The sequence below is a fragment of the Eretmochelys imbricata genome, chromosome 6 (assembly GCF_965152235.1).
Source record: "Eretmochelys imbricata isolate rEreImb1 chromosome 6, rEreImb1.hap1, whole genome shotgun sequence".
In the NCBI taxonomy this organism is placed as follows: Eukaryota; Metazoa; Chordata; order Testudines; family Cheloniidae; genus Eretmochelys; species Eretmochelys imbricata.
The window spans coordinates 100,022,258-100,035,225 of NC_135577.1; the positions used below are offsets into that span (position 1 = coordinate 100,022,258).

Sequence of the window (12,968 nt, forward strand, 5' to 3'; positions counted from 1 at the left end):
TTTTCATTACTCTGGTTCTCCAGAGTGCCACCTGTAGCAATTGTTTTTCAGCTAACCAAAGTGTTTTACTTCCAATAAGCATACTACATTCATATATTTGTGATCTTTTGTGTGAAAGAGTTTCCTGGTATCAGTTTTAAAATAAAGTTCAAATGTCTTTACTGACCAAACTTTCAGTGTTAGGTTCAATATTATTGCTGTTTTTGTAATTATTTAAAAGAGTTGTTTCATAATGAAATTATCTGATTTTTTTCATTATGCAATACAGAAAATATCCTTTGTGCTTTAGTGACATCTTTTCAGACCAACAGTAGAAGTGTGATGTTCAGGAGCTAGAGCTATGATTTGCATGTTTCAGCACAAGCAGGTATATGCAAGATTCATGTTATTCAACATGGAAAATAGGAAGTGCAGTCATTACTTGAACATCTGAAGCCCTCTAAACTGCAAAATTACTCTTTTCTAGGAGGATGTTTCTTTGGCTATGTTAGTTAACATCACAATAGATCTCAACTCAAGTAGTAAGCCAATAAATAATGACGATTTCTTTTACTGAAAAGTGTGAATGAAAGAGAAAGCACACACTACATGTCAGTTAAGAGGAGATTACAGAAAGAAATTTTCAGTTTCTGTGCATTACCACAACTTGATATGTTTGGATTTGTTTGGGAGGGGGAGTGAAAGGTGTTTATGTGAATAGGGACAAGTGCTGGGAGAGTTTTAATTTCAAGTTAGATATGTGAAGATTTTTAAATTCAGCCATTGGGCCAATTGGTCTATGCTACAGATTTTTTTAAAAAATATATATATATTTTGTAGTAATGCAGACAGAGCTCTGGAAGGGAGCATTTAGATAAATTGAAATAATTTTTAAAAGGACACCTGGAGAACTATCAGTAGAAGTTAGTTGCCCTATGCTTTGGGGTTTTTTTCTGTCTTTAGGGAAAAAACAAGGAAACTGGAGTGCACACATTTTCATTAAAGTGATATTGTATGCAGATCTCTCAGTTCTGAGTTTCACAGGACTGTACCACTTTTTCCCTCAAAGTCCCTTATCCCAGTTGAAGCAGAACATTTCCTATATTTAGTTTGCCATGAGCCCCCCATTTGAGAGGATAGCCAAACTGAGTGGCATTGTGATCTGGCATATGGAGTTGCATCGCCACTCAGGTTTGGCCTGGCCATCCCTCTGCCTGTCTATGAAGGGGCAGAAAGGCCAAACCTGAACAGTGCAGTGTCCCTCTTTAGCCATTTGAAATATTAGGAAATATGTTATGATTAAAAATGTGAACACAAAACCCGTCAACCAGCATAACTGTTAAGGGAATATTAGCAATGTTAATACATACAAACTAAGTGTAATGTTGTTAACATTGTTATTTGAACCTTAACTTCCTCTATGGGATGAGTTCTTCAGCTGGACTACATCTTCCATTATACAACACCCACCTCCTTTCCCCTTCTCTTTTTGTGAATCCAGCCCTTTTAAAATGCCTGAAACAAAATATTTTGGGTCAAACTACATGTTTCTTTGACTGAAATAGATTTTAATTGATCTGCCAAAATGTTTCACAATTTTTGGATTTGGACCAAACCAACCTCCTGCTTTTTTTGGAATTACTAGCAAACTGAAAAATAAGTTATTTACCTAGCTCTAGTACTTATTGACCACTCCGTAACCAAAGGTCTTGGCAGGTACTAGGTCTGCAAATACAGTATCCTCAGAGCTGGAGTTATAGGATATACTATTGGCTCACTCTCTTGCTCTATCCTTCTTTTTCCTGGTATGGAATGCAGAGCAGTGGCCATACAGGCTGCCTCACCTTGTATTTTACTGAAAAATCCTGCTTTCTTTTTCTATGCACATAAATATGCAGTAGAGTGCTCAGGAACTGCTGTGCCAATTTTGTAACCCTGTGCTGAATGTCATGTAGCATTTTACTTCATTCACCGCAAACAGGTAACACAAACTGTCTCAAGAGATGATCCATCATTTTCCCTGTAGCTCTTTATACTAATTTAGACTCTTAATCATCGTTTTTCTTGCTCACAACCTGTTAAAAATTCTGAATAAAGGCCATTAGTAGAAGGATTGTAGCAGTTACCTAAAAAAAGATTTTCATATTTCCAGTAGTTATTGAGAAATAACCATACACTGATTATGCAAATCCCTGCACTTGAACTCTGATTGGTTAATTATAGCAGTACAGAGATTCACATACTGTATTACCTGAGAAATAACAGTACAGTCATTGTACAGATCAGGCACCCACAAACAATATGAGAGCAGAGAATAGCATATATGAGGAAAGTAATTCCAAAGAATCTTGTCATTTCAATTGATTTAGGCAATTCCATTTAATAATATAACAATTTGCATTCTCCAGTCAAATACCTAGTCAATATGAAGTCTATCCAGAGATGTAGATCCTTATATAATGATTCCTAGCATGAGAAATAATTGTTGATGTTAAAAAGGAACATCATTTTTAAAAAGTCTGACCTCTTGCCTAATCAGGATGCTATTCAAAGTCTTGGGTTAGGATTTTTTATTTAAATAATGAATGACCAAATAGCTGCAGCCTAGGTGTTAAAGATGCTTAGAATATGATTTAATTAAAACGGATTTTGTTAATTATAAGTTGCTAAAGGAAACTAATTTTTTTAAAATAAACAAATAGGTTACTTCAGCAATCTGAGCCATTTTAAATTATACAATTGTTTTTGGCAAAAGACAGGAGGCCTAATTTGCCAGTGTTGTGCTATGTATTGAAGTGGCAGAAAGTTAAGTAGTCATCAAGCTAATGGAAGTTTTTAAACTACATGATAAACAGTATGTTAAATCAAAGTTGTATGCAATCTAGCTGACACACTGAACATTTTTGCCAACAAAGCAAAAATAGTTTAATCCCCACATTCACTCTTTACAAGCAACATAATTTTCCCATCTGTCAATGATAAAAAATATTTTTTTTAAAAAAAGTACTCCCAGAGATCTTTGTAAACAAATAGCTATAAGGAATTTCAATGGCCACTCCTCATTTTTTAGTCTAAATTAGGGATCAAATTGGGGCATATACAGGGATACCCATTTCCCCCAGTCACCCCCCAGCCACCAATTTGTGCTCCAGATTCTCAGCTTTTCTATTTAAAGTTGCTCCCTCAATAAATTTTGAGAAAGAAGGGTCCCTGAAGAGGAGGCAGGGTAGAAGCTTGACAGTGACCATAAGTGAATGGAATAATCTCTGGTGACTATAAGACCCACTAGTTCAAAACAATGCCAGTGAATGCTTGGAAGGAGAATGGACAGACAGACAGTTGCTAAAGATGGGTGAGAAGGGTAGTAACCTAGGATCAAGATCAGTATGGGCTTTTAAGATGACTACCTCACTTGCTGCTTATTGGTGGACATAGAAGGTATTTGCACAGGAGAAGGATGAGCCCCATTGTGTGAGAAGGGTTTATTCACCTTGTGCAGTAACTGTGGTTCTTTGAGATGTGTCCCCCTATGAGTGCTCCACTGTAGATGTATCCTCATCCTTGCGCCTCAGATTGGAGATTTCAGCTAGCAGTGTCCATTCAGCCTGCACATGTGCTCTCCCTGTCTCATGCCTTGCCTCAAGGCTATCCAGTGCTGCACAAGTTAACCACCCTAAGTGTCTTCTCTATTGCACAGCCTCTTATTAAGAGCTCACAAACAGAAGGGAAGGCTGTGAAGCACCCATAGGGGCACAGATCTCAAAGAACCACAGCAACTGTGTAAGATGAGTAACCGCTTCTTCTTTGAGTAGTGTCCCTATGGGTGTTCCACTGTAGGTGACTGTACAGCAGGACCCCGATGGAGCTTTGGAGTCAAGTCTAATATTGATGCCAATATAGTATAGCCAAACATGGCATCTGATGCTGAGTCATGAGTGACTGCACAATGTTCTGCAAAAGTTGCTGCTCTGCATATATTTTTGATGGGAACGTTTTTGACAGAAGTGGAAACAGATCTCGTAGAATGAATATGAACTCCAGATGGAGGTTGAAGATTGCGAGTACAATAGCAATAGTAATGAAGTTCGATATCCCTCTAGAGAGTCTTTGTTTCAAAACTGAGGATCCTTTAGACCCCTCTGCAATGGAAAGGAATAGTTTAGGAGATTTTCTGAAAATTTTTGTTATATCCAAATAGAATGCCAATGCTCTCCTGATGTCAAGTATATGCAATATTGCTTCTCTCTTGTCATGGTGTGGCTTTGGGAAGAAGGTTGGGAGGTGAATAAGTTGGTTTATGGAGAAAGCAGAGGATATTTTCATGAGGAACTTGGAGTGTGGTCTCAGTGCAACCTGATCTCTTAAAACACCACTACCACCATGGCTGGTTGTGCCATTAGAGTGCCTATTTCCCCATTTCTTGAAGCCAAGGTGATGGCTACTAGGAATGCTGTTTTCACAGATAGCTGTGTAACTGAGAATATGGCCAGGGGTTCAAAAGGAGACTTTGTAAGACAGTTAAGGTCCAGGTTAAAAATTTCATGTTGGTGCCAGGCATCTGACTTGTGGAAAGAGGTTACTCAGACCCTTAAGGAAGCTTTTTGTTGTAGGATGAATGATTACAAAGTAGCTGTCTATCTTATGAGGAAAGGTGGTTATGGCTGCAAGATATACCTTTACTGAGTTTTGAGATAATCCTCACCTTTTTAGATCTAGGATGTCATCTAGTACCAGTGGGAGGGAAGGGACATTGGCGTAAAATGTTTTGAGTCACAACAGATTTGGAATCTTTTCCTCTTCTGGATTATACTTGTGACAAATTGATGTTTTTCTGCTATGTAATAGCACCTCTTTAACATCCTATGAACAGGATATCTCTATGCTTTCGAACCACCAAGAAGCCATGCCTTGAGTCGGAAAACTTGCAAGTTGGGGTGGTGGATCTGTCTGGCATTCTGTAACTGGAGGTGGGGAAGGAGCTGGAGTTTGACTGGAAGGTGTATCGTTAATTGAGGAACCATGCCGATCTTGGCCACATGTGGACTATAAGAATAACCTTTGCTCTTTCTTTTCTTATCTTGGGCAGGATTTTCAATGAGAGGAATTGGAGAGAAGGCGTAAAGGAGACCCATATTCCAGTGAAAGAGGAAGGTGTCTCCGAGCAAATGATGCCACAGTCCAGCTCTGGAGCAGTACTGGAAACATTTATTGGTTTTGGAGGTCGCAAATGTGTCTATTTTTGGGACTCCTCAATGCAGAAATATGTTCTGGAGAACAATGAAGTCCATTTCCAATATGTGTTCCTGCAAAAATGTCCTGCTGAGGACGTCCGCTGTGGTATTCTGTATACCCAGAAGTTAGGCAGATGATATGTTAATGCTGTGCTGAATGCACCAATTCCATTGCTTCATTGCCTCTGCACAAAATTGCTCTGGCAATTTATGTAGAACATACATGCTATGTTGTCTGTCATAACCTTTATGTTTGCCTTTGATCAATGATAGGAAATGTGAACAGGCGATAATGACCACTCTGAGCTCCAACATATTGACATGCAGTGTTGATTCCAAGAGGGACCATTTGCTTGAACCTTGAGGTCGTCTAGATGAGGTCCCCGGCCCAGTAAAGATGCGTCTGTTATCAGTACCAATGTTGGAGGTGGCTGAGTGAAGGGGACCCCGCACAGACATGCTGTGGTCTTTCCACCATTTGAGAGAGTCTTTGATTATCAACAATATTAACAGTGGTTTGTTCAGTCTGTCTGGTGCGTATATCATTTTGAGCCATGCCTGAAGGCAACTCAGGTGAAGCCTTGTATGAGTTATTACAAGGTGCCTACTGCCATGTGCCCCAGTAGTTGAAGGCAATTCCTGGCCGAGGTGTGGGGGCTGATTTGGACGGTGTGGATTAAGACTGTTACAGTGTTGAACCTTTGACAGGTTTCAGAGTAGCACCCGTGTCAGTCTGTATCCGCAAAAAGAACAGGAGTACTTGTGGCACCTTATAGACTAACAAATTTATTTGAGCATAAGCTTTCGTGGGCTACAGCCCACTTCATCGGATGCATAGAATGGAACATATAGTAAGATATATATATACACACATACATACAGATAAGTTGGAAGTTACCATACAAACTGTGAGAGGCTAATTAGTTAAGATGAGCTATTATCAGCAGGAGAAAAAAACTTTTGTAGTGATGATCAAGATGGCCCATTTAGACAGTTGACAAGAAGGTGTGAGGATTCTTAACATGGAGAAACAGATTCAATGTGTGTAATGACCCAGCCACTTCCAGTCTCTATTCAAGCCCAAGTTAATGGTATCTAGTTTGCATATTAATTCAAGCTCAGCAGTTTCTCATTGGAGTCTGTTTTTGAAGCTTTTCTGTTGCAAAATTGCCACCCTTAAATCTTTTACTGAGTGGCCAGAGAGGTTGAAGTGTTCTCCTACCGGGTTTTGAATGTTATGATTCCTGATGTCAGATTTGTGTCCATTTATTCTTTTGTGTAGAGACTGTCCAGTTTGGCCAATGTACGTGGCAGAGGGGCACTGCTAGCACATGATGGCATCTATCACATTGGTGGATGTACAGGTGAACTAGCCCCTGATGGCATGGCTAATGTGATTAGGTCCTATGATGGTGTCACTTGAATAAATATGTGGACAGAGTTGGCATCGGGCTTTGTTGCAAGGATAGGTTCCTGGGTTAGTGTTTTTGTTGTGTGGTGTGTGGTTGCTGGAGACTATTTGCTTCAGGTTGGGGGGCTGTCTGTAAGCGAGGACTGGTCTGTCTCCCAAGATCTGTGAGAGTGAGGGATCATTTTTCAGGATAGGTTGTAGATCTTTGATGATGTGCTGGAGAGGATTTAGTTGGGGGCTGAAGGTGACAGCTAGTGGCGTTCTGTTATTTTCTTTGTTGGGCCTGTCCTGTAGACCAGACAGTCTCTATGCAAAAGAATAAATGGACACAAATCTGATATCAGGAATCATAACATTCAAAAAATCGGTAGGAGAACACTTCACCTCTCTGGCCACTCAGTAAAAAGATTTAAGGGTGGCAATTTTGCAACAGAAAAGCTTCAAAAACAGACTCCAACGAGAAGCTGCTGAGCTTGAATTAATATGCAAACTAGATACCATTAACTTGGGTTTGAATAGAGACTGGGAGTGGCTGGGTCATTACACATATTGAATCTATCTCCTTAAATTAAGTATCCTCACACCTTCTTGTCAACTGTCTAAATGGGCCGTCTTGATTATCACTACAAAAGTTTTTTTCTCCTGCTGATAATAGCTCATCTTAACTAATTAGTTTCTCACAGTTTGTATGGTAACTTCCAACTTCTCTGTATATATCTATATTTATATATCTTCTTACTGTATGTTCCATTCTATGCATCCAATGAAGTGGGCTGTAGCCCACAAAAGCTTATGCTCTAACAAATTTGTTAGTCTCTAAGGTGCCACAAGTACTCCTGTTCTTTTTAGTGTTGAACCTGTGTAGTGGGAGGAAGGCTTTGGCCTTTACTGCATCTAGATATGCTCCTATGAATTCTAGATGTTGCACTGGAGTTAGAGTCAATTTTTGAGTGTTCAGTTGTAGTCCCAAGTCCATAAATAATCTACAGCAGTGTTTCTCAACCTGTGGCCCAATCAGCACACAGCTCTGTCCCATGTGACATCCTCAGGGCCAAAGTGAGGAGGTTTGAGCTCAAATCTAACCACCTAACCTTGTTAAAAAAAAAACCAACACAACTAATTGGTTATAGAAAATGGAGCCAAGCTACCATTCTGGTAAATATGGTTGCTCAGTAGAGAATACTGCCATCCCCTCATGCTACATGAAGATTCCCAGTAAAAGCCAGTCTCTGGAAGACAGGACCCCCAAAAGTTTGATTCTGACAGCAAGAAAACACTTCAAAGCTCTCACAGATCATGAGGGAGATGAACAGCTATGAAATTGAAATCTTGAGCATCAGTCAGAGCAGACTGACAGGTGTGGATAAGAAGCACTCCAAGCAAGAGAAGAAACATCTCATCTATGCAGGTCTTAGTGACAATGCACGCTTTGCAGGAGTAGCAGTCAATATAGCAGATTCTATAGAAAAATCACTTTTCAACTGGGAACCTATCAACCAACACATCATATGTGCAAGGCTCCAAATCAGATTCCTAAACATGTCAATAATATGATGCTATGCTCTGACACAGGAACATAGTGATGAGGATAAAGATAAGTACTATAATTGACTCCAAATGTGATTGACAGAATACCAAAACATGATCTACTCATTCTGATGGCTAAAGTACGATGTGATAACCAAGGAATGGAAAGATCAGTGGGGAAGTGTGTGTTGGGAATCATTAAACCCAAATGGTGAGAGATTAATTTAATTGTGCATGGTGTCCAACCCAGTTCTTGCAAGCACCCTGTTGCCTCATAACAACATACATAGAGAAACACAGAATTCACCAGTTGGCAAAACAAAAAACCAAAACAAAAAAAACAAATCAATCACATCTGCATTAGCTCAAGATACAGGTCATCTATCCAAAGTCCAAGGGCATATCGAGCAGCAGATGCCAACAGCTTTGCCAAACTGAATTTAAATCTGAGAAAGCTCAACTTTAAAAGAAAACAGCAAGAAAATCCGCAGTACAGAACTGAAAAAAACAAAAAAAGTACTGTGAAAAACTCCAACTTCAACTAAGTAACAGATTTGAGGCACTGCCAGAGGCAGAGGAAGACAAGGCAACAACTGGACCTAAAGAAAGTGGGCAGTGCTCAGTGACAATGTGATTCAACCAACAGCAGTTGTAGTTGGATATCAACATAAACAAAGCAAGAATTAGATAAGCCAAGAGATACAGCATCTTACTGATCAAAGTAAAACACTGAAAGGAAAACTCCTGAATGCTAAGATCAATGAAATATTGGAAAAAGCAAAAAAGGGAGTACAAGAAAACAGACAAAGCAGTGAAAAGCAATGCAAGGAAAAAGAAACAGCATTATGTTTAAGACTTAGCAGCTGAAGCTGCTGTTATGATAGGAAACCTCAGAGTCGTTTAACTCATAACTACAACCCTGTGTGGAAACTTCAAAACAGGAAATGGAACAATAAAAAATAAAGAAGGAAAATGCTTACAACTGAGGTAGAACAGAACAACAGATGGGCACAGCATTTTAAATAAATCTTCAATAGACCAAGCCTCAGCACCAGAATTCAATGAAACATTCAAACCTGACCAACTTGATATCAACATTGGTCCCATAGAGATGTCAGAAGTATAGGCTACAGTCAAGAAGCTCAAAAACAATAGAGCAGAGGGAGATGATCAAATCACAGCAGAAATGCACTTTACACTACAACCCTAACCAAACTGGCAGAGCTGTTTAATGAGGTCTGGGGAAAGAGAGACCACTCCTAACCAGCGGAAACATGGAATAATTCTCAGAATACTCAAAAATGGTGATTTTACTCACTAACGACTGGATAGGAGTCAATACTCTCTGTAGCAGGAAAAGTCTTCTATAGTGTGATACTATACAGGATGAAAGAGGCAGTGGATGCAAAGCTTAGTGAAGAAGCATCTGGATTCAAGCCGAAGAGATCCTGTGTAGATCAAATATTCACACTAAGGACTATCAGAAAAATGCATACAATGGCAGGCTCCCCTTATTATCAATTTAGTCTAATTTCAAAAGGCATTTAACAGACTGCATAGGCATACATTGTGGAATATTCTTCAGTTTTACGAAATTCCAGATAAAGTTGTCATCATCAAGACTAAATATATTGATGCAAACAACTCTGTAAGGGTAAACAACCAGACAACACAACGGTTCAACGTGGACACTAGCATTATTGTTTGGGATTGCCATAGATTGGATAATTAAGAAGCACATTAGCAACACAAACACTGACATAGTATGGGTAGATGGCAAATGCCTGCTCACAAGGCTTAGATTTTGCTGATAATATCACTCTGTTGAGCGACACCTCCAAAATGCTACAAAGAAAGACAGACACATTGGCAAAAATATCAGGCAAAGCAGGACTCACAAACAAATGTCCTTGAAACACTAGCGTCAAGCAACAGCAACATATCGGAAGGCAAAAACAAAGACAGTTGAACAGTTCATTTACCTGAGCAGCACCATATTAGCTAACAGAGATTTTGTGAAATAAGTGATATCAAGGATAGGAAACGCACCCACAGCATTCACTAAAAACTCAACAACCTATGGAAATCAAAGATACACAGTACCAAAACAAAACTGAACTTTCAACTAAAATGTAATCTCAGTGCTAACATACAGCTGAAAGAGCTGGAGATCTTAAAATGTTAGATAGAAAACTAGATGCTTATGAAAATAAATGCCTACGAAAGATTCTGGGCACTGGATAGTGAGACTTTATCAATGACGAAGAGATCTGAGAAATTATCAACCAGCAGCTTATCTCCACTAGAATTAGAAGGAAATGTTGGACATATATGGGGCATGCCAACGTACAGACTCCCAAAGCTCTCAGGTGGAAACCAACTGGTGCGAGGAAACAAGAGCACCCCAGAGAAGAACCACCACCCTTAGCAGAGAGGACAGAACAGTCAATCTCAACACCCTAGAGCAGATGGAAGCAGCAGATAATGACAGAGATGGATGGAAGAGACTAGTTTCTGTCCTGTGTGCCAACATCAGCAAAAGTAGGATGTAGTAAAAAATCATCATCATTACCACCACCACTACTTACTTAGGATCTCAAAACAGTATATTTTATAATACTTTATTTTTAATTAACTTCACTGTATCTTGTGGAAGAACTCTCATGTCCTTTTAAAAAAAGAAACTGCACTAGCAGTTGTCTAATTACAAACAATGTTATTTTTCCAATTTACATGTTCAATTTATATTAAGCAGTAACTGAATCTAATATAGTCTATTAATAGAAAAGTTATCAGAATATCTCATGAGCAATAATATTTTTGCTTGTGATTTATTAGTAAGATTCTGAATACAAGCCTCCTATCTAAATTAAATATAAAAGTATAGAATCATAGAATATCAGGGTTGGAAGGGACCGCAGGAGGTCATCTAGTCCAACCCGCTGCTGAAAGCAGGATCAATCCCCAATTTCTGCCCCAGATCCCTAAATGGCTCCCTCAAGGACTGAACTCACAACCCTGGGTTTAGCAGACCAATGCTCAAACCACTGAGCTATCCCTCCCCTCCCTTTAGATTCCATAATTACTTGTTTTACCAAAAAAAGTGATAGTAAATATAACAACATATTTATATAAGAAAAATGTAAATTTAGTACAGTACCTTAATATGTTTTACACCACAGCTGACTAGTTTGTTTGGTTGGTACAAATCCCAAGAAATATCAAATATCTGCAAATAAATCAGAATGCTAGTAAAGATGGCATTTTTAATACATGTATAATTTTAGATATAAATGAAAATAACACAAATTCACATCAAGATGACAAACAGCACAAAATCTACTGACCTACAGATGGCAGAAAGCTATTTCAGAGCTTTTCAAAGAAGTTTATTGGGACTATTTTTTATGCCTCCCCTCAGAAGTTAAATTGCATTGTACATTATATAAATATCTTTCATTATCTGTATTTGTCTGGCATACCCAAAGTAATATACTGTACAGTTACAGAAGATGCTGTGTGTCTATTTATAAGTTGTAGAAAAAAATCCTATCTTGCATTTGAGAAATAATATGTGATTATGTAAAAAGGGGCACACAGAAGTCTAATGCTGTTATTTTCTGATATTTGAGGACTGTGAAGTTGTGCAGGTTAATGTTCTTTTTTGCCTTTTCTCATTTTTATGTATTATCTTTAGATTTATATGTCTAAACTAGAAGCTTGATAAGGAGATAAAGTTCAATATCTATTTGCCAGGATGCTCTGAAGGAGTTATTGGTGATATTCTCACAGGCCTGGAAGATTTTAAATGCCAGCAAGACAATAAAAATGAAAATAGTCACCAAATGTATATTATTGTTAAATGGAGTTGGTTTAAGTTCTTGTAACATGTCTTAACAGTGTTCTTTTTGAGTGTTCTTTCATTTGTATAAAAGCTATGAATAAGCCTGCTTCAAAATGGTCTCCAAAATACTGTGTGTATTTCCCAACTATTAAGCCACATACACCTAATGAATTCCAGAGTTAAAAAGATTTGGCACACTTTGGTTTTCCCATACCAGAAGTAGGGTCTAGAGTTGCCTCAAATACGACACCTTCAATATATGCTTCTAGGTCTCCACAGACTATGCGTAAATATGTGGTGAACTACATATCACATAAAGCATAGATATTTATGACGCATATATTTTCCCTCAAATAAAGTTAACACGATCATCTTCTATAATCTAAAACAGCTGTTATTCAGAAAACAAAAATTCCCAATATGTACACACAGAGGTTTCAATGTATCAAAATTCCACCAATACTCTTATTAAGTAGTTATGCTTACCCTGTCTGTATGACCAGGAGCCATAGATAACATTTTTCCTTTTCTCCAGTCCCACACGCATATTGTATTTTTTGAATCCAGACCCACTGAGACCAAACGCTGATAATTTCCAAGAAGTTTAAAAAAAGAAAAAAGGAAAATATCAATATTTGAATCACGTTCCCATTTAATTTTGAGAGACTTCTTACCATAACTGGATTTTTAAAAGAAATCTAATTGTATATATATTTCAGAGGAAAAAATAGAGCAACAGGGCCCAGTGCTAGTCTTCATGTAAGCAAAAAACTTCCATGGAGATTGTGTCAGTAGAAGAACAATACACTTTTATAAACCTGAGGTTAACTAGTACCTTAACAGATATTAATAGATATTTCCAAATTAATATTTTGAATATTGTTCTTGAAATGTCCTCAATATACAAATGTGAATAAAACATAAAACATTACTCTGTACCTAAGACTCAATTCTGTAAAAATGCAGGTGCTAAACA

General features: G+C 38.2%; 1 protein-coding gene across 3 annotated transcripts in view; it reads right to left on the reverse strand.

Moving 5' to 3' along the window:
- Positions 1–12,968, reverse strand: part of EML5 (EMAP like 5) — a 284,671-nt gene that overhangs the window by 216,896 nt on the left and 54,807 nt on the right. For all 3 annotated transcript variants that reach the window (XM_077819239.1, XM_077819240.1, XM_077819241.1), the window contains exons 3-4: positions 12,479–12,577; positions 11,309–11,377 (exon numbers count right to left, since the gene is read on the reverse strand). In XM_077819239.1, coding sequence (XP_077675365.1) covers positions 11,309–11,377; positions 12,479–12,577 — 168 coding nt within the window. The remainder of the gene's footprint in view (positions 1–11,308; positions 11,378–12,478; positions 12,578–12,968) is intronic.